At 49.0% G+C, this 27,722-nt stretch overlaps 1 protein-coding gene across 2 annotated transcripts in view; it reads right to left on the minus strand.

Moving 5' to 3' along the window:
• Positions 1 to 27,722, minus strand: part of IGSF21 (immunoglobin superfamily member 21) — a 225,794-nt gene that overhangs the window by 15,832 nt on the left and 182,240 nt on the right. For both annotated transcript variants that reach the window (XM_083750256.1, XM_083750257.1), the window contains 2 exons: positions 11,347 to 11,462; positions 6,706 to 7,177 (listed from right to left, as the gene is read on the minus strand). In XM_083750256.1, the coding sequence (XP_083606382.1) occupies positions 6,706 to 7,177; positions 11,347 to 11,462 (588 nt within the window). The remainder of the gene's footprint in view (positions 1 to 6,705; positions 7,178 to 11,346; positions 11,463 to 27,722) is intronic.

Here is a 27,722-nt window from a genome sequence, read left to right on the forward strand (position 1 = left end):
CAGTGCTGGATAGTCAGGGACATTGGCAGTGGGCCAGAGCCTCTGTATATCCTTTCCAGCACGAAAGGATGGATCCTTGTGGCAGTTCAGTGTAAGGTAAAGGTAAAGGACCAAGACCCCTGGGCAGTTACGTCCAATCATATTTGACTATGGGGTTGCGGCGCTCATCTCTCCTTTCAGGCCGAGCGAGCTGGCGTTTGTCCACAGACAGCTTTCCAGGTCATGTGGCCAGCAGGACTAAACCGCTTCTGGAAGCCATGGAAGCCAGAGCGTTGACCTTCCCATCGCAGCCGTACCTATGTATCTACTTGCACTGCTGTGCTTTCAAACTGCTAGGTTGGCAGGAGCAGGGACAGTAATGGGAACTCACCCTATTGAGTGGACTTGAACTGCCAACCTTACGATCAGAAAGCCCAAGAGACTCAGTGGTTGAGACCACAGCGCCACCCGCACGCCCCCCCCAGTTCAGTGTACACCAGGGGTCAGCAAACCTTTTCAGCAGGAGGCCGGTCCACTGTCCCTCAGACCTTGTGGGGGGGCCAGACTATATGTTGCCATGATTATGTCCCACATTTTGGGCAAAAACCCTTATTGGGACCAACCTCAATGTTGCCCAAATGTGATTTTTTAGGGGGGGGGGAGTGTTCCCTCATACACCCACGCTGCTTCCTTTGTGTTTTACGCATTGACAGTTATTATTTCTCTCATGAGGCGGGGTGGAGGGATGGGGGGCTGAGGTAAGCACACCATTCCTGTCAGCCCTGGAGAGCGTGTGCGCATGTGTGGGTAAAGGAAAAAGCCACTGGCCCCGCTAAGTCAGGCCAGCGCTGCTCAAACAAAAACTGTCTTTTCCCAGCATGAGGGAAGACGAGGCGGCAGCTATTTACCTTTCCAAGGCTTGCAGCATGTAGATAACAAGCAGCCTCCCCAGCAGAGCACAGAACTACTTCGGAGTGCAGCCGCCCAGGTGCTCCCTGCTTCCTCCGGCAGAGAGCACCGCCGCCACAGACACCGGCGGGCATCGCTCCCGAGGTGCCTCTGAGCCCCTGCCGCTGCAACTGCCCTTCCTGAGGTCAATCACCGGCAGCTCCATGGTGGAAAACCGAACTGTGCCTCCTTTCCCCTCTTCCCCACCCCCTACCCTGGAAGAAAACATTGCTGCGCAAGCACGACAGATGAAGAAGGGGCTTGTCTCAAGCAGCTGCCTGCCTCACTTTTAACCCCCAAGCTGGCTGAGTCTCAAAAACCATTGCGCGTGCTCTATGCCCGTTGCCTGGATTCCTGGACCATCTGTGGGCCGGATCTAGAAGGCAATTGGGCCTAATCCGGCCCACAGGCCTTAGTTTGTCGACCCATGGCATGGTGTAGACTATGGCTGGGCAAACTAAGGCCTGGGGGCTGGATGTGGCCCAATCGCCTTCTAAATCCGGCCCACGGATGGTCCAGGAATCAGTGTGTTTTTACATGAGTAGAACATGTCCTTTTATTTAAAATACATCTCTGGGTTATTTGTGGGGCCTGCTTGGTGTTTTTACATGAGTAGAATGTGTCCTTTTATTTAAAATGCATCTCTGGGTTATTTGTGGGGCCTGCTTGGTGTTTTTACATGAGTAGAACGTGTCCTTTTATTTAAAATACATCTCTGGGTTATTTGTGGGGACTGTCTGGTGTTTTTACATGAGTAGAATGTGTGCTTTTATTTAAAATGCATCTCTGGGTTATTTGTGGGGCACAGGAATTCATTCAGGTCCCCCCCCTCAAAATATAGTCCAGCCCCCCACAAGGTCTGAGGGAATGTGGACTGGCCCCCTGCTGAAAAGGTTTGCTGACCCCTGGTATAGACAATGTCAAGACAGCTGACCAAGGTCCTGACCAGGATTTTTGTAGCTTCCTACATTCCGCCTACATCCGCCACCAACCACTTTCCTGCAGCTCCCCTTGCTCTACTCTTGTCACAGACACCGACTCTTAAGATGGGGGTGGAGGGAGGAGCATCCTTCACTGAGCACAGGATCTCCTTGCCCGAGTCCCATTATCCTGGAAGTGTAAGATTTATGTCTCTCTCAGCCAAAGGCAGCTTCTCCACTGGGGATTAACATAAAAGGTATTTTGTCTTTAATATGTAAATGTCGGGTTTGACAGGAGGAGAGGAGCTCTCGCAAAGGCAAGGCTCAATGGAATGTTTGATCAGGACACTCTTCCCAGGATTAGTTCCTTAAAGAACATCGGCTAATCTTTCTCCTCCAGCCTGAGAGGGGAGGGGACAGCAAGCGGAGCTGGATCAAGTAAAACGGGGAAGGGTTAATGACTTCTCTTAAGGGATTAAGGGTCCACCCTCTCTCTTTTGATGTTGGGTTTCTCCTGCTAAGATCTGTGGATCAGGCCCCCTAAGGCTGACTGATCAACAATGGATGCTAAGCAGAACGTAAGAAAGTAAGAAGAGCCCTGATGGATCAGGGCACCGACCCATCTACTCATAGAGGCATAAAGGTAAAGGGACCCCTGACCATTAGGGCCAGTCATCGCCGACTCTGGGGTTGCGGTGCTCATCTTGTTTTACTGGCCGAGGGAGCCGGTGTACAGCTTCCAGATCATGTAGCCAGCATGACTAAGCCGCTTCTGGCGAACCAGAGCAGCGCACGGAAATGCCCACCAGAGAGGTACCTATTTATCTACTTGCACTTTGATGTGCTTTTGAACTGCTAGGTTGGCAGGAGCAGGGACTGAGCAACGGGAGCTCCCCCCCCCCCCCCCCGTTGCAGGGATTCGAACTGCTGACCTTCTGATCAGCAAGCCCTAGGCTCTGTGGTTTAACCTACAGTACCACCCGCGTCCCTGCATAGAGGCATAAAAGCAAAGAATTGCAGAGTTGGAAGGGGCCACAAAGATCATCTAGTCCAAACCCCTGCAATGCAAGAATCTCAGTTAAAGCATCCATGACAGATGGCCATCCAACCTCTGCTTAAAAACTTCCAATGAAGGAGAGTTCACCACCTCCTGAGGGAATCCGTTCCCCTATCAAACAGCTCTTATTGTCAGAAAGTTCTTGCTGATTTTTAGTCATAATCTCCTTCCTTGTAACTTGAAGCTATTGGTTCGAGTCCTGCCCTCCAGAGCAGGAGAAAACAAGCTTGCTCCATCTTCCATGTAACAGCTCTTGAGATATGTGAAGATAGCTCTCATATCTCCTCTCAGTCCCCTCTTTTCCAGGCTAAACATACCCAGCTCCTTCAACCATTCCTCATACGGCTTGGCTTCTATACCCCTGGATCATCTTGGCTGCCCTCTTCTGCACACGTTCCGGCTTGTCAACATCCTGTTCTCACATTGGCCAACCAGAGGCCAGTTGCTGTAACGTATGGGATGGGATGCCATCTCATGAAATGTTTCTGTCCTACTGATCCAGCAGGGAAATAATGGGTCTGGAAGAAAGCTGGTCCACAAGCTAAAACTGACCCACATGCTATGCCTCAAATTTGGCAAGGGAGATAGATGGGTTTTCCATGGCAAGCGAGCCACCACTTTCAGAAGGGGCAAGATTCAACTAAGTTGTGGCATAGAAGGAACGAGGTTTGCTTCTGCAATGCAAAATCTGCTCTGGAGGGATGGAGGAAGCTCTAGAAACAGGTTGGGGGGGCGTGTGGGAGGAGAGGGGTGAATGTCCCATTGTGCAAGTGGACTTTATTCCTTGTGTGGATATCCTCCTTGGTGCTACATTACATTCCGCTGTGCACTGTACGAAAGTCTCTCTTTTATCTGCCCTGAATCTTCCAACATTCAGCTTCACTGAATGTCCACAAGTTCTTGTGTTATTTCCCTAAGATAAAAAGTCCAGAACGCTGCAATCTTTCTTCATAGGGGAGTCACACCCCCCCCATCCACCGCCTTGATTAATTTGGTTGCCCTTTTCTGAGCCTTTCCCAACTCAGCAACATCCCTCTTGAAGTCAGGCACCCAGAGTCGTATTCCAAATGTGGTCACACCATAGATTTGTATAACGGCATTATGACACTGGCAGGTTCCCTTTCAGCTATGATATCAATGATTTTCTCAGAAGTGGTTGCGAGATTCTTCGCGATGAAGGAATGGCAGCCCGAACCTTATCTGACTTTCATCCGTGCTCCCTCTCTGAACTCCTTCAACAACTAGGAGTTCCAAGTGCGATACAGTTTCTCAGCCTGGAGCACATTTTGAAGGGACGTATGTAGATATATGGGCAAGACATGCCCCACTATCTGATCTCAGGTCGTCAACTAGGAGAGCCATACTCATATGATTGTATTGAAGTTTCCTTGTGCCGTGTAAGACCATGGGTCCCTCTAGCTCTGAATTAGCTACACTGTCAGCAGCTCTCTCAGAATTTCAGGCAGAGGTCCTCGCAGGATGGCTTAAATAGGAGCAAATTAAGCTGCCTTATACCCAGTCAGAGCTGTGGTCCATCTCGCCCCATAGATGGCAAAGTTGTAGGGGCAGTAAAGGCGAGTGGTGGCTTAGTTTGAAGATGGAGATGTGTGTAATTTCTGTGGGTTATTCTACTTCTGGGCGACTCTTCATCTCATGGAATTGTAGGGTTGGGAGGGACCTCAAAAGTCATCTAGCCCAACCCCCTGTGATGCAGGAGTCACAGCTAATCACCACCCTGGGAGCCACCAGGTTGAAAGGTGAATGACACACCTTCCTAGCAGAGCTAAGCCACTGGATGAAACGGAGGAAGCAGAAAATTCCCCCCGGCGTTCCTTCAGCACGGCTTGCAGTCCACCAAGGCTCGTTAGCTCAAATCTTGCTCACTAATGATGGGCAAGAACAAAGGAGGAGGAGAGAGAAGGTCTGCGCTCACACTCTAGATAACTGGCTTCTTTTTTTAATGAGAAGGAAAGAGAGAACGGAGGAACGAAATGTGTAGGACGGAAGGGAGGAGGGAACCATCATTTATGCCTGACAAGAGATCTCAGCTGGATGAGGCAATCTCAGATGGCTGATAATGGTCTGAAGAGCCCATTAGACCTAAGGAAAGTACAAGCAGGTGGAACTGCAGGGTGGTGGAGGAAGGCAGGCAATTTCATTAATTTAAAAGGAATAGTTCCAGGACTGTACGCTTGGAAGGACCCCTTTTTTTGAGAGAGAGTGCCTTCCTGGTGCCACACCAATTTGCTTCCCTCGGAAATACGCTCAAATCTCAATGCGTGTTGGGCCAATCATTTTGGCCTGTGTGTGAGGTGGGAGGGGGAATTCATGTGGAATTTCACAGTGGGGATGTGTGCTGGTGCTTAATAAAATTTCCTATACTTCTTAGAATGCATTAAAGGATGTTATAAGAACATAAGGAGAACCTGTTAGATCAGGCCAATGGCACACCTAACTGGCATCCTGTTCACCTAGGATGACCCTGGCACCCAGATTCCCCAAAGGGAAGTCTATACACAGGGCCTGAGTCCAATAGCAGCTTTCTCCTCTTGCGATCCCCAGCAACTTACCGTATTTTTTTCTCGATAAGACTCACTTTTTCCCTCCTAAAAAGTAAGGGCAAATGTGTGTGCATCTTATGGAGCGAATGCAGGCTTCGCAGCTATCACAGAAGCCAGAACAGCAAGAGGGATTGCTGCTTTCACTGTGCAGTGATCCCTCTTGCTTCTGAGATTCAGAATATTTTTTTTCTGGTTTTCCTTCTCCAAAAACTAGGTGCGTCTCATGGTCTGGTGCGTCTTATAGAGCGAAAAATACGGTAAATTAAAAGGTAGACTCCCTCTGATCCTGGAAGTAATATACATCCATCATTACTGGTAGCCGTTGATAGCCTAATGCTCCAAGAATCGGTCTAATACCTTTTCAAAGTCATCCATAAGGTTACATTCCTTCTGAAGGGGCAGGTATGTAGCTGGGGGGGGGGGGTCCTTCTGGAGCCATTGCTGTAACTTGAAGCTCAAGTGGCCTCAGTGGTGCAGAGTGCCTTCCATCAGCTTCAGCTGGTGGCCCAACAGGCAAGGATAGCCAACTTCTGTTGCCTATGCTCTGGTAACCTCTAGGTTAGAATACTGCAACACATTATACCGGGCATAGGCAAACTCGGCTCTCCAGATGTTTTGGGACTACAACTCCCATCACCGCTGACCACTGGTCCTGTCAGTCAGAATCTCCTTTCGTGTAACTTGAAGCCATTAGTTCAGGTTCTGCCCTCCAGAGTAGGAGAAAACAAGCTCATTCCCTCTTCCATGCAACAGCCCTTGTGTGGATGTACATCATTATATCCACACAACTGCAAGGAATCCAGAGTTTGCTCATCCCCAACAAATACCTGTTCAACCTCTGCTTGAAAACGTCCAGCAAAGGCCCCGCTTCCCTAGCCTAGGCAATTGATGCCATTTTCAAACCACTGTAGCAACAGATATGTTTCTCCATAGGTCCAATCAAAGCCTACCTTCCTGCAACTGGAGCCCATTAGACCTAGTCCTCAATGCATCAGTGCAGAGCAGACATGATGGAGCTCTGCCGTAATCACCTCTAGATGGGTCAATCCACTCCAAAATGCCTATCCCACATTCATCTCCAGATGTTTCAATTGACTCCCAAGTGTGCATCTCACATACACCTCCAGGTGGACCAGTCCACTCCCGAGTGACCATTCCAGGTTCACTTCCAGATGGTTTGCCCCACTCCCATGTGCCCACCCCACTTTCTCCCACCAACCATGGTGGCCATCCATCTTACCTAGCGTCACTTCGGATTGCATGGGCATAGAGAGGGCAGGGTGCTTGACCTCACAACTGAAGAGTGCATCATTGTCTATCTGGGGGTTAAGCGTCCACATGAGCATGGCCCGCACCTCCACGGTGCCATCACTGATGGGGATGTGGGTGTGGTGGAAGTAGTAGATGGGCTCCACATTCTGGATCCATCGTGGAAACTCCCGGCTCACCACAGTCTCTGGGATGATCTCCGTAGCTGGGCTGAACAAAAGTCCCTGGTTGGGGGTGAGGCCTTTCAAGGGGTCCTCTGTGTAGGGCCTCCCACCCCGGTCCTCCACATCCAGGAGGGAGAGAGACTTCTGCATCTTGGTGTCGTCCATGTCTCGGTGGAAGAGGTTCCGGGAGGCCCGGCCGTCTTGCAACCCGGCGGCATTAATGGGGGCTTCTGTGAGGGGCACCACCTCGATCAGCTCCCCGTCTCTCTTGAAGTACACCTGGAGAGGGAAATTTGGGAAGAGACTGCAGTCAATTCCTTCTCAAGAGCAGAAATACAGGCCACATTCCCACCACACCATTAAAGCGCTCTGATACCACTTTGAAACAGCCATGGCTTCCCTCAGAGAATCATGAGAATTGTAGTTTGTTATGGAAGCCGAGAATTTGTTAGGAGACACCCTCCCCGCCTACATTTCTCTCTCACAGCTCTGCAGCCCTGTTTCCATTCTGCTGCTGTTCACTTTCCACCAGGGCCTTCCCTAGTCACCTCACTGTTCACTGTGGCAAAATTAAATAACTAGTGTATATTGCGCTGTCATTACATTATTCCACACCGTGAATTCCGGTGCAAAGGAAACACAGTAGAAACTGGGAGGGAGGGAGGAGAATAATCAATTATGTCTCATTTGTAGGTGGAAAGCAACCACAGCTAATACCAATCATACCTGCTGCATCAATTTCTGTTCCAAACATGAGACAAGGAAGTGGATATCAAATTTCCATTCCCATTTCTGCTTCTGCCAGCCTCACAGGAGAGGACCATGAACATTTAAGTTTCATTTGAGGCCCCAGAGAGGACCTTCACCCTAGTGGCTCCTAGGCCCAGGAGCCCCTTGGCCCAGCAGGATCTTGTGGCCACCTCCCAGAATGCATTTGGGTACCAGATGCTTCTGGACCCCTGGCATCCCTGAGCTGTCCTGGATGGTCCTGATGCTGATGGCAGAGACCCACAACATCTGTAGGGTGGCATCCACATTAGTTTACCCCGAACTGTGGCTATATGATCACACAGGTATGCATGCAAAGAGGGAACCAGTCTGCAGAGGTGCATGCGAGAGAGTGTTTGTGTAGCTCGGAGGACGGTTTCTCTGCAGACGCAACGCCTGTTAAAAATATTTCTGAACGTCTCTCTCTGAAGAGAAGATTGTATTCCTTTATCAAAAGCTCCTTTCAAGCTCCGGATGTCATGGTGGTAATGAAACGGCCGCAGGAATGTTTGCAGATAAGTGTGTGGTTTGCATTTTATTTTTAAGTATACGTTTTTTGAAAAAGGCTTCCTCTCACCTCTCTCTCCCTTTTAAAAAATTCAGACGCTTCAAACCTCGGAACGAATAAGCAGAAATAAGTCTCGGGGTCCTTAGATCCTCAACTCTTTTCCTCTCCCCCCCCCTCACTTCTCCCACCGCCTCCCCACTTTAAATCTCTTGCGTGTGTTTGCATAAAAGAGAATCCACAAGGGGAGAGATGAGGCAGAGAGAGGGGAGGGATGAGTCTGGGAGGAAAATAAAAAAGCAGCTGACAAATTCAAGACATCTCCAGAGGGACCGCAGAGGAAGATATCATTTTCCAAACTCCATTTAACAGCATGCAAACTGATGCACTGGACAGATCTCATTCTGCTTCACAACAGCCTGAAAAGGTTGGCCACCTTTGCTTCCCCCACCCACATTTTACAGATAGGAAATGGAAAGCCGGGTCTCCCTCCTGAACCCAGGAAACTGCCTCATACTGAATCATACCATTGGACTAAAAGCAGCTTCTCTGGGGATGCTTGCCAGAAGGTGTCAGGGACCAAACCAGGGGCCTTCAACATGCCAAACATAGAATCATAGTATTGGAAGGGACCCTGAGGATCATCTAGTCCAACCCCCTGCAATGCAGGAATATGCAGCTGTCTCATATAGGTATCGAACCTGCAACCTTGGCATTATGAGCACCGCTCTCTAATGAGCTGAGCTATCTAGGCTGACACGTGCCCTGCCACTGAGTTCTTCGTTCCATCTAGCTTGACGTTGCTCTGGGGATGATGATGATGATGAACAGAAGTAGAACTGTATTTATTTATATTCCATTGTTTTCCCAAACTGGGACACAAGGCAGCGTGCATTAAAACAATGCACATAAAATGCAAAAAGCTAAAAGCATACAACAGTAAAAAAGCAATTAAACTCCAATGGAATTAAAAGGGATAAAAAAACTCCCACAAATATATTAGACTGCAGATGATAAAGCAGCACGGCTCTATTTGAAAGCCCTTTCCTTTAAAAAAATAGTCAGTCCCCAAGAGCCTGTGGGAATAGAACAGTCTCCATCTGCCAAAGGAAGGGCAGCAAGGAGGGAGCCAGTTTGATCTCTCTAGGGAGGGGTTCCTAAAATAGAGCTCCTCCAAGAAAGGGGGGGGGGGGTCTGTCCTCTTGCCTCCGACCAACAGCAAGGGAGGGCAATTCTAGTGGCTTCTCTGCAGGGAATGGGCACCCTACAGCCACAGGGTCGATGTCTTTTATACACAGCGGTTGTGCAGAGGCATCTATCCTGCAGGGGACTGATTCATAAGCAACTTTCCTCCACACAGAATGCCAGCTTGCAAGGGCAATGGGTGTGTGTGTCAATGTTGCAGGTGTGAAATCAGGACATCGGGAAGAGCTGGGGGGCAAAGCCTAGCACGGTGGTCACCTGGCTGCAATGGCTGGCAGCTCCTTCTCCACTTCTTCCTGTGTGGGAATGTTCAGGGATGCAGGAGAGGATATATTGTCTGATTATAGCCTTTCCAGCTTGTGTTAACAACTTCACAATTGAGCAGAGTAACATTCCCCCTTTTAAACTTGCAGCGGATGCGCTTGCTCAGGCTCGCTAAAGCCTCTATAATAACTGTTCTGGTATTTCCCCCTTATTCCCTCATAAAAGATAAGACACGACACAGTCTTCTATAAAAGTATAGAAAGAGTTTACTCACATTCCGTTCACAATCGGATCCCAGAAGGGAGACTTACCGTATTTTAAGCTCTATAAGACACTTTCCCCCTCCTAGAAAGTAAGGGGAAATGTGTGTGCGTCTTATGGAGCGAATGCAGGCTGTGCAGCTTTTGCTGAAGCCAGGAGACCAAGAGGGATCAGTGTGCACCGATCCCTCTCACTCTCCTGGCTTCAGGGATAGCTGCCCGAAGCCTCCTGAGCACAGAGCGCTTCTTCCACTGTGCTCCGGAGGCTTCGCGTTGCTTTCGCTGCTTTTGCTTTCGATCCCTCTTGCTCTCCTGGCTTCGCTTCACTGGAGAGCCGCTGTGCAGCTTTCCCTCTCTGTGCAGCGCCCCTTCAGCGAAGTGGGAGGAGAATTGAAAGGGGCTCTGCTTCTCTTGCCACTTCGCTGAGGGGGCGCTGAGCAGAGAGGGAGAGCTGTGCAACGCCCCTTCAGCGAAGCAAGAGGAGAAATGGAGCCCCTTCCGTTTCTCCTCCCGCTTTGCTGGAGAGGCGCTGAGCAGAGAGGGAGAGAACTTTTTTTTTTCTTGTTCTCCTCCTCTAAAACTAGGTGCGTCTTATGGTCGGGTGCATCTTATAGAGCGAAAAATACGGTACCTTAAAAAAGTAACATACACCTGGAAACTATCTCATAAGGAGCCAGTCCCTTTGTCCTCTCTTGGCTGGAAGCCATGAGAAAATCTTTGCCTAAGCAGATGTTGCTTCTTCGATGCATGTAGTCAAAGAGAGAGAAATGGCTGCCCTGCCCTGTGCTTTTGTCATTACCTGCACAGGTGAGGCCACGCCCACCTCTAGTCACATGCAGAGGAAGTCTGTCCCAGCCCAGAAGGAAACAGGAAGTTTACGTGCCAGCTGGACAAACATTCCTCCCCATGTGTAAACATGTTCACTCTAGGAATCAGCTGTGATTCCTGCATTGCAGCGGGTTGGACTAGAGGACCTTTGGAGGTATTTACAGTTCTACAATTCTACGAACCTGGTCCACAACTTCAGCATGAAACTGATATGAAGCTGATCCTATGGCCCACAGAAGGCATGCAAGTTCATAGAATCATAGAATTGTAAGTTGGAAGGCACCCATTTCGGCGACAAACCACTTCAATTAGTCTGGTTGCGGTTGCCTCTGCAACTCCCTTCTCCTTATCTACTTGCACTTTGAGGTGCTTTTGAACTGCTAGCTTGGCAGGAGCAGGGACCGAGCAACGGGAGCTCACCCCGTCGCGGGGATTCGAACCGCCAACCTTCTGATCGGCAAGTCCTAGGCTCTGTGGTTTAACCCACAGCGCCACCCGCATCCCAATAAAATGGTAGAATCAGAGAATTGTAGAGTTGGGAAGGGCCCCAGGGGTCATGTAGGCCAACCTCCTTGAATGCTCTGCCCTCTCCCCAATTCATTGCCCTTGCCAAAACTCACCATTGGGGCAGGCTTCCCGCCGGAGACGATGCAGACCAGAGTGAAGTTCTGAGCCTGGTAGCGGCTGAAGGGAGCTGGTGTGTCTGCAGCAATGACCGAGATAGACATGGGAGGGGCTGTTGTAGTGAGAGGAAGATAGTTGACAGTTAGTTCAATTGTTCCTTGGCATCATACCCCACCGAAAAGACCCAGCCACCCACACCTTGGAAGATTCAGGAAAGACTAAAACATGGGTAGGCAAACGGCCTCGGTCCAGTATACTGTTCTGCCCAGACACTGAGGTCCAGCGCCGAGGGCCTTCTGGTGGTTCCCTCACTACGAGAAGCCAAGTTACAGGGAACCAGGCAGAGTTCCTTCTCGGTAGTGGCACCCACCCTGTGGAACCCCCTCCCACCAGATATCAAAGAGAAAAACAACTACCATCTGAAGACAGCCCTGTTTGGGGAAGCTTTTACTGTTTAATAGGTTATTGTATTTTAGTGTTCTGTTGGAAGCTGCCCAGAGTGGCTGGGAAACTCAGCCAGATGGGCGGGGTATAAATAATAATAATAATATATTATTATTATTATTATTATTATTATTATTATTATTATTATTATTAGATAGGAGCAAAGTGAGCAGCCTTATACAGAGTCAGAGCATTGCTCCATCTAGCTCATGGGTAGGCAAACTAAGGCCCAGGGCTGCATCTGGCCGAACTGCCTTCTAAATCCAGCCGGCGGACGGTCTGGGAATCAGCGTATTTTTACACGAGTAGAATGTGTGCTTTTATTTACAATGCATCTCTGGGTTATTTGTGGGCCATTGGAATTCGTTCCTATTTTTTTTTCTTTCAAAATATAGTCCAGCCCCCCACAAGGTCTGAGGGACAGTGGACCGGCCCCCTGCTGAAAAAGTTTGCTGACCTTTGGACTAAAGGAAGCAGTTCTTCACACAGAGCATAGTTAACCTATGGAACTCACTTCTGCAGGAATCAGGGGTGGTCACAACCTAGATGGATATAAAAGGTAAAGGGACCCCTGACCATTAGGTCCAGTCGTGACAGACTCTGGGGTTGCGGCGCTCATCTCGCTTTATTGGCCGAGGGAGCTGGTGTACAGCTTCCGGGTCAATGTGGCCAGCATGACTAAGCTGCTTCTGGCGAACCAGAGCAGAGCACGGAAACGCCATTTACCTTCCCACCGGAGTGGTACCTATTTATCTACTTGCACTTTGATGTGCTTTCGAACTGCTAGGTTGGCAGGAGCTGGGACTAAGCAATGGGAGCTCACCCCATCATGGGGATTTGAACCGCCCAGCTTCTGATCGTCAAGTCCCAGGCTCTGTGGTTTAACCCACAGCGCCACCCACGTCCCTCTGGATATAAAAGAGGAGGAGATAAAATCATGGAGGAGGAGAGGGCTAGCAATGGCCACTAGCCACAATGGCTCTGCCTCTATGGTTGGAGGCAGCACTGCTTCTGAACGCCCTTTGTTGGAAACCACAGGAAGGGAGAACTGCTCTTGTGCTCGAATCCAATTTCTCTGGTTTCCCCCAGGCATCTTGTTGGCCACTGTGAGAAGAGAGTGTTGGACAGCAGGCTCTTATTCTGTCCTGATGTTTGTAAGTTTTGCCAGCCAGTTGCAAAGAAATCCCAGCCCCCAATGACGGAAAGCAGGTCAGCTCCGCGGGTTGGGAGCCCCAGCTGGCAAACGCCGCTACAGCCGTTACGCCGAAATTGAGAGAGCGAGTGGTTGATTTATGCCGGGCGACAGTCCGTGAACTTCATCCCGCGCTCTGGCGCTCCGGCGGGATTTCCCAAGCTGCAACACAGCGTTGCCCGGCAAATCGGAGCCTTCGGCTTGGAGCAGAGGGCTTTGGGCCATGTGCTTCCGCCTGCTTCCGCCTCAAAAATATTGAACAACCTTGGAGAGAGAACAGGCACACACTTCGTTCCACTTGGCCATCTCCCTACAGACATCTCCCCGGGGGGATCTGTACAGCAATTGTATTTGAAAACACTTTATAAAGTCTTCCCAGCTCTAACGACAACGCTCAAGCGATCACCCTTGTCAACGTGGGCACAAATAAGTGCTTCTGGTTTATGTCGTTTTAGAGACTGCGCCTCACCTCTTGTGCTCCACTTGTTGAGTCGGAAAACGTAGGATCCCCAGGAGCATAGGGTGTTTTCCTGGGAATATTTCTAGGAGCATTTAAAGGCTCGACCCTCATTTCATTGCATATTTTCACATCTACATAGAATCATAGAGTTGGAAGGGACATTGAGGATCATCTCGTCCCACCCCCTGCAGTGCAGGAATTTGCAGCTGTCCCATACGGGGACTGAACCTGCAACCTCAGGAGGCCTCAGTCGCCCGGAGTGCCTTCCATCAGCTTTGGCTGGGGACCCAGCTACGCCCCTATCTGAACAGGGATGGCCTAACTACTGTTGCCTATGCTCTGGTAACCTCAAGGTTAGATTACTGCAATGTGTTATACATAGGGCTGCCTCTGAAAATGATTCGGAAACTTCAGCTAGTGCAGAATTCAGCAGCCAGGTTGCTCACAGTTTGAGCATATTTCACTGATCCTGGTCCGACTGCACTGGCTACCAGTGAGTTTCCAGGCCCAATTCAAAGTGCTGGTTTTGACCTATAAAGCTCAGGACCACAATACTTCAAGGACCACAATACCTCAAGGACCGCCTCTTTCCATATGAACCCACCCAGACCCTCAGATCATCTTCCAAGGCCCTCCATTGTGTGTCTCCTCCTCGAGAAGTTTGGAGGGTTGCAACACGAGAACGGGGCCTTCTCTGCCGTGGCTCCCCGTCTGTGGAATGCTGTCCCCAGGGAAGTTCACCTGGCACCTTCGTTACACACCTTTAGGCGCCAGGCAAAAAATGTTCTTTTTTTAACCAGGACTTTGGTTGATCTGTTTGACATCCCATGCCCTTTTAAAATCTCTCTCTCTCTCTCTCTCTCTCTCTCTCTCTCTCTCTCTCTCTGTGTGTGTGTGTGTGCTATTAGGTTATTGTTCTTATTTTGATTTTATAGATTGTGATTTTATTTATAACTGACCTGAGACCACCGGGTATAAGGTGGCATATAAATTCAATAAATCAATAAATAAAACTTGCTTTAACCAGCTGAGCTATTTTTCCTCCCTAGATCAGGGGCAAATAGGGTCATATGTGGCCCTCCAGACCTCTCCACCTGGTCCTTGGAGTTCTCTGCAGGTCTTGCTTTACAACGTCCTTGAGTGCTTTTGCCTGGCTGGGGTCATAGGATAAAATTGTATAGCTGGAAGGGACTCCAAGGGTCAAAAAACCCAATGCAAAGAATCCCTGACAGATGACCATCCAACTTCTGCTTTAAACCTTCCAAGGGAGTCCATTCCACTGGTGAACCGCTCTTGCTGTCAAAAAGCTCTTCCTAATGTTTATTTGAAATCTCCTTTCTTACCATTTGAATCCATTGGATGGGCCCTTGAACTCTGAGAATGAATATTGTTTGCTTAGTGGAAGCAAGAAGGATTACCGACGAAAGAAGAATGGCGGATGAAATTGATGGACTATGCAGAACTGGATAAATTAACAGGAAGGATTTGAAACCTGCGGGACCAGAGATTCTTAGAAGACTGGAGTAAATATACGAACTATTTGAAAAGTAATTGTGATGAACAGATTACGCTAGTAGGACTGCAAGAAGTATTGTAAGGAGGACTATCTGAAATATTGCAAGAAAGACTATGAGGAGAATTATTAGTTAATGCTAATTAAGAGTAATAGAGAAATTGAGAAATGCAGAATAAGTGATAAAGAACAGAAAATCACCAGAGGTGTTGACGGAAGTCTAAAACATTGTATAAGAGAAGAAGTTATGTTATATGATTGTTGGAAATGATATGTTAAAAAAACCAATAAAAATCTATATACCGTATTTTTCGCTCTATAAGACTCACCAGACCACAAGACGCACCTAGTTTTTGGAGGAGGAAAACAAGAAAAAAAATATTCTGATTCTCAGAAGCCAGAACAGCAAGAGGGATCGCTGCGCAATGAAAGCAGCAATCCCTCTTGCTGTTCTGGCTTCTGGGATAGCTGCGCAGCCTGCATTCGCTCCATAAGACACACACACACATTTCCCCTTACTTTTTAGGAGGGGAAAAGTGAGTCTTATAGAGCAAAAAATACAGTATATATATAAAAAACCAGAATGAATATTGTTTGCTTGGATATAGGATGGAGACGGTTTGTGAGACTGTATCAAAACTAGCCTGCTGCATCAATGTGAAATTCACACCCATTTGGCACCCTGGAAGGCTGCCTTCAGGCTGAAGAGGTTTCCTCACCCCTAATGCAGAGTTTTAACCAACTACTCCAGAGGGATTCCCAAATCGCCATGTTTGGTCACATCGTATCTCTTTCTTCCGAAGGCCCCCGCAATTTTATATATATACTCTCCTCCTCCCCCAGCATAAGCGAGAAGCAAGTCCCCAAATGCCAGGCTGTATATCTGTGTCACAATGCGAGAAAGATAGACTGGGAGGGACGGGGAAGAGAAATTATCCCAGAACTCATTTTGCAGGAGAGGGTTGGGGGGGGGGAGCGAGGAAGAGTTAGAGATGAGAGATGGATAAATGGAGGAAGAGAGAGTTATGGTAAGGTGGAGGAGGGGGAACAAATAGATGCCAACACAGAAAAAGCCGGCTGGGGGTTTAAATAACAGGAGGGAGCGACAGCTACATGGAACGCAACAGATGCATGGCTCGGAAGATTTGTGCTCCTGTCATCTCTGGGATGCATTTTCTGCAGTCTTGTTTCAGAAAGAGCAGAGGAGGTCGAGGCTCACACATCATCTACCTACGGGCACCAACCTGGATGGCTTTCAAAGAGGATTAGATAAATTCATGCAGGAGAGGGCTATCAGTGGCTACTAACCATGATGGCTATGTTCTGCCTCCAAAGTCTGAGACAGCAATGCTTCTGAATACCAGAAGCTGGAAAGTCCAGGAGGAGAGAGTTTTGCTGTATTTGGGCTTCCCTGGACTAGATGGGCAACTGGGCTGACCCTGCAGGTTCTTCTTATGCTACTGAGTTCTTAATAATAATAATAATAATAATAATAAATTTTATTTATACCCCGCCCTCCCCAGGCAAGACCAGGCTCAGGGCGGCTAACACCAGGTATAAAAACAATTGATTGAAATACAACTTAAAAACCAGATTAAAATGCAACATTAAAATGCAGCCTCCTTTCAGTAGCAACTGAAATCAAAAACTTTGGGGGGGGATGAAAACGTCAAGTTTTCACCAAGGCCAACTATCCAGACTGGTCCTACGTGGGCCAGAAAAAAAGCCAGGGAAGTCCCCAGATAGGAGTTCCATCACAGAAGGAGAAAGAAAAAAGGAAAAAGGGGGAGGGGATCAAGTTGATTCCAAGCCAAAGGCCAGGCGGAACAACTCTGTCTTACAGGCCCTGTGGAAAGAAATCAGATCCTGCAGGGCCCTGGGGTCATGAGATAGAGCGTTCCACCAGGCCGGAGCCAGTGTTGAAAAGGCCCTGGCTCTGGTTGAGACTAATCTGACTTCCTTAGGGCCCGGGACCTCTAGGGTGTTACTATTTATGACCTTAAGGTCCTCCGTGGGGCATAACGGGAGAGGCGGCTGCATAGGCACGAGGGTCCTAGGTTGGTCCTGAAGCTATTGCTCCCCTGCGAGCCTCTCTCTTTTAGGATCTTCCTGTATTCCAGGCACTTTCTAATGAGCAAAGTGACATCCTGTTTAGCTCATCATCAGCCACTGACACCATCCATAAGGGACAGACGGTGTGTCATGTTAGCCAAGACAATTATTGCACGAGTCCTTATGTCTGGACACCGCAGCCTCCCCAATGAATGCCCGGCGGCACTATCCACTCCTGATGCAATGCCAGTAACCTTCACCGCTCCCCTAAATCATCCCTTGAGCACACCCACGCTCCCTGGACCATGAAGTCACACATCATGACCAATTAAAGGTGCCGTCTGGAGGAAGGAAACTTTACCTAATGCCGAAGACTGCTAAATTTAGAACCAACCAACAGGGGAGGTGTAAACCATCCCGCCCGACCTAGGAGATGTCAGAATCTAATTATGTCACTGCCAGATTCCCCCCTCCCCCCCAGCACCAATCAGGGCAGACAGAGGAGAAAGTCAGCAGACAAGAAAAGTCAGTGTTGTCTATCAAATGAAGCATTACCTTTCTTTCTTTCTTTCTCTCTTCCCTCCCGTCCAACCACAAATGCCAATTCCAATTTAACATCTCCCCTGCAAGATTTCAAAGGAAAGATCTGCAGGAGAAACTGTGATGGATGCTCTCAGGAGCAGACGCTGATATTGGGAAGCGTGGGGAGATTGTATTCCCCGTGGTTCCCTGTGTCAAAACACCTCCGTCGAAGTTTTCAGCAGCACCTGGCCTTTAATTGCGGAGGCTAGATTTCCACGAACCCACTCTGGAATAGGCCCCTATCCCAAGGTAAATTGGAGAGGTAAATTGCCAAAGAATTGATGCTTTTGAATTATGGTGCTGCAGGAGACTCTTGAGAGTCCCATGGACTGCAAGAAAATCAAACCTCTCCATTCTGAAGGAAATCAGCCCTGAGTGGTCACTGGAAGGACAGATCCTGAAGCTGAGGCTCCAAGACTTTGGCCACCTCATAAAAAGAGAAGACTCCCTGGAAAAGACCCTGATATTGGGAAAGATGGAGGGCACAAGGAGAAGGGGACGGCAGAGGACGAGATGGTTGGATAGTGTTCTCGAAGCTATGAACATGAGTTTGACCAAACTGCGGGAGGCAGTGGAAGACAGGAGTCCCTGGCGTGCTCTGGTCCATGGGGTCACGAAGAGTCGGACATGACTAAACAACTGAACAACAACAAGCCTTCTGCAGCATTTACAAGGGGGAAGATGCAGCATAGGAAGGAAAAATAAACATTTATTGCAGCAACGCGATGTTGCCTGCGGAGGGGAAGGTGGAAAATCCACAGTGGGTGATGATTTTATTCCCTGAAGCATAAGATTTGATTGCTCTTAATGTCTCCTAACTTGCACAGCTACAAATGTTATGAGCAGGCGTTAAACATTCCAGGGCTCGTTTCCGAAGCCAGGCGTGGGTGTCGCCACACTGACCTCTGAACCCAATCCCTTCAAATCCGACTGAAGAAAGCATTAGCCCCCTACTCCTTTAACCAAATGTAAATATTCTGTACAGTCCCTGGGAAGGGAAATAAAAGCAATATCAGCTTGGGTTGCCTGGGAAGGGCCATAGCTCAGTTGGTAGAGCATCTGCTTTGCATGTAGAAGGAGCCAGGTTCGATTCCCAGTGGCATCTCCAGGTACAGATGTCAAGGAAATAAGCAACCATCTGACTTTCGGAAGACATCTGAAGGCAGCCCTGTACAGGGAAGTTTTTAATGTTTGATGTTTTACTCTACTTGATGAGCTTAATTTGTTTGAAGCCGCCCAGAGCGGCTGGAGCAACCCAGTCAGATGAGCAGCAAGCAAGCAAGCAAATACAGTGGTACCTTGGGTTAAGGACATAATTCTCTCTGGAGGTCCGTTCTTAACCTGAAACTGTTCTTAACCTGAAGCACCACTTTAGCTAATGGGGCCTTCTGCTGCTGCTGTGCCGCCAGAGCACGATTTCTGTTTTCATCCTGAAGCAAAGTTCTTAACCCGAGGTACTATTTCTGGGTTAGCGGAGTCTGTAACCTGAAGCGTATGTAACCCGAGGTACCACTGTTAATAAATAAATAAACAAATTTAAAAAAATAAAATTGTTGCTGTTGTTGTTGTTTTTGTTCTTATTATTATTCGGCAGGTAAAAAGGTAAAGGTCTCCAGGAAGGTAAAGTCCAGTCAAAGGCGACTATGGGGTTGTGGCGCTCTTCTCGCTTTCAGGCCGAGGGAGCTGGCGTTTGTCCACAGACATCTTTCCGGGACTTGCGGCCGGCATGACTAAACCACTTCTGGTACAATGGGACACCGTGACAGAAACCAAAGTGCACAGAAATGCCGTTTGCCTTACCGCCACAGTGGTACTTATTTATCTACTTGCACTGGCATGCTTTCGAGCTGCTAGGTTGGCAAGAGCTGGGACAGAGCAACGGGAGCTCACCCCGTCGTGGGCATTTGAATTGCCGACCTTCCGATCGGCAAGCCCAAGAGGCTCAGTGGTTTAGACCACAGCGCCACACTGAGCTCAATAGACCAAGTCTGTCTTGGGATAAGGCAACTTCCTATGTACAGGGTAGTTGAGAGCAAATGGGGTCTTTCAAAAATTGTTGGACTCTCCTGCTGCCCTTGACCATGGCCCATTCTGGCTCGAAGACGATGGCAGTTGTTGGAGCCCAGCGACAAGAAGTTACGCTTTGGAACTCCCTGCTTATTAATATCCAGCCTTTGCTGCACTCTTTCCGGTGCCTGCCAAAAGCATTGTTGTTTAGGCAAGGGAGTTGATGAGAGTTTTAATCTGCTGCTATCTTTTCAAATGTCTTAAACTGTTGCTGTTGTCCCCCCCCCCCCGAGTAATAATTTTATTGCTTTCTCTTGTTTCATCAGCTGTTTTGTGGAGAGGGGCTGGGGTTTCACTTTTGCAATGAAGCGGTGTATAAATCGTACAAAATAAATATAAAAATAAACCCTGCCTTCAGCTGCATAGCTCAGCTGGCTACAGCGTGGTGCTGATAACAGCAAGGTTGCAGGTTCGAGACCCATATGGGACAGCTGCATCTTCCTGCATTGCAGAGGTTTGGACTAGACCAGTGTTTCTCAACCTGTGGGTCCCCAGATGTTGTTGGACTACAACTCCCATCATTCCTAGCCGGCATGACCAGCGGTCAGGGATGATGGGAGTTGTAGTCCAACAACATCTGGGGACCCACAGGTTGAGAACCGCTGGATGAGATGTTCCTCAGGGTCCCTTCCAAGTCTACAATTCTATGATTCAACGTTTGCTGCGGAAAACAGCCGGCAATATGACTTCTGTGGATTTTCCTCTCTGCCCCCCCCCCCCGAGATTGCCTCCCTCCCCACCCTTGCCAACTGGGCCTCTTGCCTCATTACCAAGAGGCTTGTAAGTTTAAAGCTGCAGAGATTGAACAAGAGGCAGCGCCTGGTAGGTTTTCCGCTTTAATAGGGGGCTTTGGGGCTAATCTGCAGGCAGAGAGCCATCTCCTTCTTCCCAGGTGATTTAATGGAGGATCCAGGGCCAGGAGGCAGAAAGAGTGGAGGAACAAATTAACAGAGCTGGGGAGAGGGGGGGGGGAGGGAAGAGGAGGAGGAGAGGAATCAAGGGGAATGAGCCATGAAGGCGCTGAATCTGAGCCTCTGTACATAAACCACTTGGGTGCAAAAAGATGCTTGGTGGTGGATAGCTGGGGTGAGATTTAACTATCTGTCCTAGAACAATACCATTGTAGAGCTGGAAGGGGTCTTCAGGGGCCATGTAGTCCAACCCCCAGCAAGGTTGTTTTCTCCTGCTCTAGAGGGTAGGACTCGAACCAGTGGCTTCAAGTTAAAGAAAGGAGATTCCGACTAAACATCAGGAAAAAACTTTCTGGCAGTAAGAGCTGTTTGGACGGCGGGACAGTCTCCCTCGGGAAGTGGTGGACTCTCTTTCCTCAGAGGTTTTTAAGCAGACGTTGGATGGCCATCTGTCTTGGATGCTTTAGCTGAGATTCCTGCGTTGGACTAGATGACCCATGGGGTCCCTTCCAAGTCTATAATTCATGGGTAGGCAAACTAAGGCCCAGGGGCTGGATCCGCCCCAATCGCCTTCTAAATCTGGCCCGCGGACTGTCCGGGAATCAGCATGCTTTTACATGAGTAGAATGTGTGCTTTTACAGTGGTGCCTCGCAAGACGAAATTAATTCGTTCCGCGAGTTTTTTCGTCTTGCGATTTTTTCATCTTGCGAAGCACGGACTTTGGAAAAGCTTCAAAAATCACCAAAGTCTTCAAAAACCTCAAGAAAGGCTACCACACAGCGTGCTATGAGTTGCTCCTCGAAGTGAATGCACGGTTTTAAGAAAAAGAAAACCAACTTGCAAGACAAAGGAAACAAACTTGCAAGACGTTTTCGTCTTGCAAAGCAAGCCCATAGGGAAATCCGTCTTGCGAAGCAACTCAAAAAACGAAAAACTCTTTCATTTTGCGAGTTTTTCGTCTTACGAGGCATTCGTCTTGCGAGGTACCACTGTATTTAAAATGCACCTCAGGGGTATTTGTTGGGCCTGCCTGGTGTTTTTACATGAGTAGAATGTGTGCTTTTATTAAAAATGCATCTCTGGGTTATTTGTGGGGCATAGGAATTCGTTCATTATTTTTTTTTTCAAAATATAGTCCGGCCCCCCCACAAGGTCTGAGGGACAGTGGGCCGGCGCTCTGCTGAAAAACTTTCCTGACCCCTGCAACAATTCTATGATCCAGAAACAAGGATCATAGCAGCCGATGGACAATGTGAGTATGCCTTGCTCCACCAAAGGAAGATTTGGGAGTTTGCTTGAAGTTCTCAATTCCTTTGAAGCCAGGTTGGGTCCTGCCCACCCCTGATGGAAACACAGCAATGTAGTGCAGCGGCGTTGTGTGGGTAGTCAGCACCCGGGGCACGGCAAGTAATTTGCACCCCCTAACCCGGGGCAAGGCAAGTAATTTGAACCCCTAACCCCTAACCTGCCGCCGCTGCCAGCTTCTTCTTGCTGCTGCCTGGGCTGGGGTATTTACGGTAAGGTAGCCACGGCGGCGGCGGGTCCATGTCAGGTGATCTGAGGCGAGTTGCCGCTTGCCCGGAGGAGGAGGGCAGAGAGGCGCGGAAAATGCAACATGGCCTAGCAGCTGCAGCAGCAGCGGCGGCGGCAGGGCTGTGAGGAGGGGCTGCCTGGCGCGCCCTCCGCGGCCCTGACGCGCGGGGACCGCAGCGAGCGCTGACAGCTGCTGCCTGCCTGACGCCTTCAGCCCGGACGCGCGCACAGCTCGTCGGTTCCGCGAGACATGGGACTTTGCTACAGCCTGCGCCTGAGGCTCTTCGGCGACTCCGGAGGAGGCGAGCGTGCCCCCCCAGATGTTGCGGCCGCTGCGGCCGGCCCCCCTGCACCCCCCACGCTATGCCACTGATGTAGTGGAGGGGGTTCAGAAGGGAGAGCAACTCCAGGACTCTCTCTCCTCCCTTCACACAGAGCAGAAGAGTGAACATAAATCACTGCAACAGCAGGGCAACTGATGGCTGTCCCCTGCTCTGGCAAGCCAATGAGGAGATAGCAAGGCTTTCAAGTTCCCCCCTTGTTTGCAAAATATCGGCACAGAGAATGACCCCAGCTTATCATTTTATGACAACCCACTTGTGGCGATCACACAGGGTCCCCGGACGTTTAACAGTCTATTGATCCCTGTGCCACCACTGTGCTCGCTTCCCCGCTGCCACCAACCAGTTACTCTCTGGTAAAACACTGAGTCCATTCAGTTGTTAAAGGTGAACAACAACAAAATAAAGTTTATTTTACAAACATTAACAAGTTTATGGTTTCTCAGATAATATTCCTGTCAGTACAGTGGTACCTCGGGTTAAGTACTTAATTCGTTCTGGAGGTCCGTTCTTAACCTGAAGCACCACTTTAGCTAATAGGCCCTCTTGCTGCTGCCACGCCACCGGAGCACGATTTCTGTTCTCATCCTGAAGCAAAGTTCTTAACCCGAGGTAATATGGGTTAGCAGAGTCTGTAACCTGAAGCGTATGTAACCTGAAGAGTATGTAACCCGAGGTACCACTGTATCTTAACTGTAGTTTCTTTACCGTCCTATACCTTCCTAATACCTTTTGAGTGATTATCTCAACTGTTTGCCTGACTCCTCTTAACAAATTCTCTCACTCTCTCACACCAGACTAGCCCAACCCACAGACTTATCTTCTCTGTCTCGTCTAACTCCAGACTGTCTTCTCAACAACTCTAACTCCCTAAAAAACCCTCTGTGCTTAAACCTGATACACAGTTAACTCTGCCCCCTGGGTTCCCATTGGTTAGTCATTTTACCTTTCTCTATGAACCCAGTATGATGTCACACACATAGGAGGGCAAACGCCACACCACTGTTCCTAATAAACTGGGTATTGAATTGGGCATCACTGCTCTGTCTCCCTCTGTATGCATCAAGGCAGCAGGCTGTGATTCGGGGTTGGGGTTGGGATAGGCACAGGGGCAGCCACGGTGAGATCCTGCACTTCAGACTCTTGCACTGCAGAAGCAACTCAGGAAGGGCACGGCTAAGTCTCAACACAGTGCAACATCTGCGGCCCCTGCTCTATTTTATGAGGATGTTTTAAGACAGAAAGGTCTCTCCCAGGAGCTCCTTGGTTAATTACCTCATTCGGTCCAGACCTGGCTTTCCATTATGGGATGAATTATTCTCTTTTCCTGCTGAGGCAGCTGGCATGGGGAGAATGGGGTCACCAGCCTTCCTTTGAAACCCAAGGGCAATTGAGATGATGTGGGAGGGAGGGAGAGCCATTGAAGGAGAAGAGAGGTGGTGGTAGAGAATGACTGTGAACACTCACAGCACCAGGGAGGTAGTGAGGAGGGGGAAGAGGAAATGGGCATTTCCTGATTTGTGGACTGGCTTGAAAGAACCCCCCTCCCATTAACATGTCTCAGAATGCCTGAGATGCGAGGCTGCACTTTCTATTTATACTGACAGCCCACCCTATGAGCTGACCTACATATCCAACAGAATTGCATGCTGCAGCACTACCACTTATGGAATCAAGTAGCTGGCGAGTCGGAAGGGGCACCCAAAGGCCATCTAGTCCTGCCCCCTGCAACGCAGGAACTGCAGTTAAAGAACCCCCGACAGGTGGCCATCCAATCTCCGCTTAGCAACCTCCAAGGAAAGAGAGGCTACCACCTTCATGTGGTGCAGTCGGTCAGCATGTCTGGCTGTTAATCAGAAGGTTGATGGTTCGAGTCCACCCAGGGATGGTTGTGGGCAGTATTCCTGCATTGCTGGGGGTGGGACTAGAGGACACTTCGAACTCTACAATTCTATAATAAATAATAAAAATAAATTTTTATTTATATCCCGCCCTCCCCAGCCGAAGCCGGGCTCAGAGCGGCTAACAACAGTAAAAATAGCACAATTTACATAAAATCACAATCAATCAATTAATTAAAATACATTCTAAAATCAATTCAGAATCAAATAACCATTGGGCTAGAGTTCTATGAGGATTACAGAAGGAGGAGGTCAGATTGTGCCTTGGCCAAAGGCCTGGTGGAACAGCTCTGTCTTGCAGGCCCTGCGGAAAGATGTCAAGTACCGCAAGGCCCTAGTCTCTTGTGACAGAGCGTTCCACCAGATTGGGGCCATGGCCGAAAAAGCACTGGCTCTGGTTGAGGCCAGCTTAACCTCCCTGTGGCATGGGACCTTCAGGATGTTTTTATTTGAAGACCATAAGGTCCTCCGTGGGACATACCAGGAGAGGCGGTCCTGTAGCTATGATTCTAAGCGAGTTTGCTCCACTCTCAAACAGCTCTCACCATCATAAAATCTTCCTGATGTTGAGTTGGAATCTCCTTCCTTGTCATTTGAATTCATTGGTTTTTGTCCTACCCTCTGGAGCAGCAGAAAACAAGCTGGCTCTGCCTTGTATGTGACAGCTTTTTGGCAATGAGAAGATGGCTATTGCGTTACATCAGCCTTCCCTTCTCCAGGCTAAACATACCCAGCTCCCTCAACCATTCCTGATCTTGCTCGGTTTCTATATCCTTGATCATTTCAGTCACCCTCCTCTGCGCATGTTCCAGTTTGCCAACATCCTTCTTACATTGTGGTGCCCAGAACTGGACACAGGACTCCAGGTGGCATCGGAGGGAATAGAGAGGTAAAATAGGGATGCAGGTGGCACTGTGGTCTATACTACAGAGCCTAGGGCCCGCCAATCAGAAGGTCGGCAGTTCTAATCCCTGCGATGGGGTGAGCTCCCATTGCTCGGTCCCTGCTCCTGCCAACCTAGCAGTTCGAAAGCACGTCAAAGTGCAAGTAGATAAATAGGAACCGCTCCGGCAGGAAGGTAAACGGCGTTTCCGTGAGCTGCTCAGGTTCGCCAGAAGTGGCTTTGTCATGCTGGCCCGCAGACCGTCTCGCCAGTGGTGCATGCTCTAGTTATCTCCTGTTTGGACTACTGCAATGTGCTCTACATTGGGCTACCTTTGAAGGTCACCCGGAAACTACAACTAATCCAGAATGTGGCAGCCAGACCGGTGACTGGGGGTGGCCACCAAGACCACATAGCACCAGTCTTGAAAGACCTACATTGGCTCCCAGTACGTTTCCGAGCACAATTCAAAGTGTTGGTGCTAACCTTGAAAGCCCTAAACGGCCTCGACCCTGTATACCTGAAGGAGCGTCTCAACCCCCATCGTTATGCCTGGACACTGAGGTCCAGCGCCAAGGGCCTTCTGGCGGTTCCTTCACTGCAGGAAGCAAAGCTACAGGGAGCCAGGCAGAAGGCCTTTCGGTAGTGGTACCTGCCCTGTGGAATGCCCTCCCACCAGATGTCAAAGAGATAAACAACTACCTGACATTCAGAAGACATCTGAAGGCAGTCCTGTTCAGGGAAGTTTTTAATGTGTGACATTTTAATGTATTTTTAATGTTTGTTGGAAGCCGCCCAAGTGTCTGGGGAAACCCAGCCAGATGGGCAGGGTACAAATAAATTATTATTATTATTATTATTATTATTATTATTATTATTATTACCCAGAAGCTGTCTGCCAGCTCCCTTGGCCATTAAAGCGAGATGAGCGCCGCAACCCCAGACTCGTTCACGACTGGACCTAACGATCAGGGGTCCTTTTACCTAATAGCAGACTGTAATGCTCATTTCCCACCACTAGGTGACACATGCCCAACACATCTGACAGGCATTTAGCGGCTCCTAGTGGCAAAACGCAAAGCAAAAGCCCCAGAAATGCAGCCAGACAGCTTGTCAGGGGTGCAGCTTCACATCAAAATTAGCCTGTGGCCAGATAGCACCTTCAATTATTTCCCACCGTGTGCAGAGGCGAACGCACTGTTGTCTCGGAGACGGAACGTGCTCCTTGTAGTAGACTTCGCTAAAGGTTACGGCAGGCTGTTCTCCCCCGATATATCTTCACTTCTATTAAGGCCAATTTGTAGGTTCAAATGCCTCTGAGGAGGAGGACAGCCGCCCATGGGGAAAGTGTGACCTCATTTATTGCCATGTCTTTCTACAAGGTTGAAGACTTTTACTGAGGAAGCCATGTGGGAGACAGAGACCTGTTCCTATCTCTAAAGGTCATGTACATGGCTTATTTTTAAACAGCCAATGCCCCCTTAGACATGCATCTTACTTGGCAAAAGACCCACCTGCTTCCTGACCCCCAATAACACAAAACAGCAAACAACCCACTTTCCTCCCTCCCTCCCCACATTTGTAATGGCAGAGTTCATATTGGGGCATTTGTTTCTACCCAGAGTAAAGGCAGGTTAAAGCTTGCTTTCAGTTCCAGAGCTATAAATCCTAGCAATGCAAAGGCCATGCCTCTGTGCATATCTAGAGTGTGCACTTCATTTACAATGCACAGTCTCTGAGCCTCACACACCACAGGCAAACATTTCAAGGTCACAGGGATTCATGGACAGGCAACAGTTCCAGGAAGGGCTGGGAGACGACCACTGGCAGAGCCACATCTAGTCAGTGCAGATACTGCTGTGCTAGATATACCTGTCAGGAGTCCAGGTTCCCGGCTTGATAACACAGTAAGCGTAGGTAATTAAAAAGGAGGTTTTATTGCAAAAACAAACAGATAGCTCCAGGCGGCTCTGACAAAGCCTTCGGTATCATTACTCAAGATGACCCTTCTGAAGACTCCTTCCGGCATCTACAGAAGATATTGAACTTATGACGCTTGCATCTCTTGTTTTGCTTCCAGTCTAGCAGCCCTCCCATTCGCCGACTCTTTGGACTTAGTGGATCAGCTCCAACCTCTTTCTGTTCTGAGAGGTTGTCTCTGAATCTATTTGCTCCTATTTGTGCTTCCTGCGAGCTTTGGCTGAGTTCTAGCCTGCGCTCAGCTACTGCCTTATCAGCCTGCCCATCAAGGTCAGGAAGAGCCGAAGTCTGCAGCTGCCAGCTCTTGCCTGCCTGCAGAGACGTAAGGGTTGTAAGTTCAATATCTTCTGTCGACGCCGGAAGGAGTCTTCAGAAGGGTCATCTTGAGTAATGATGCCGAAAGCTTTGTCAGAGCCACTTGGAGCTATCTGTTTATGTTTGCAATAAATCCTCCTTTTTAATTTAATTAGGGTTAGTGGCACCCTGCGCCAAGGTGCCCGCCCATCAGGGGC

Source organism: Podarcis gaigeae (assembly GCF_964106915.1).
Source record: "Podarcis gaigeae genome assembly, chromosome: 8".
Classification (NCBI taxonomy): domain Eukaryota; kingdom Metazoa; phylum Chordata; class Lepidosauria; order Squamata; family Lacertidae; genus Podarcis; species Podarcis gaigeae.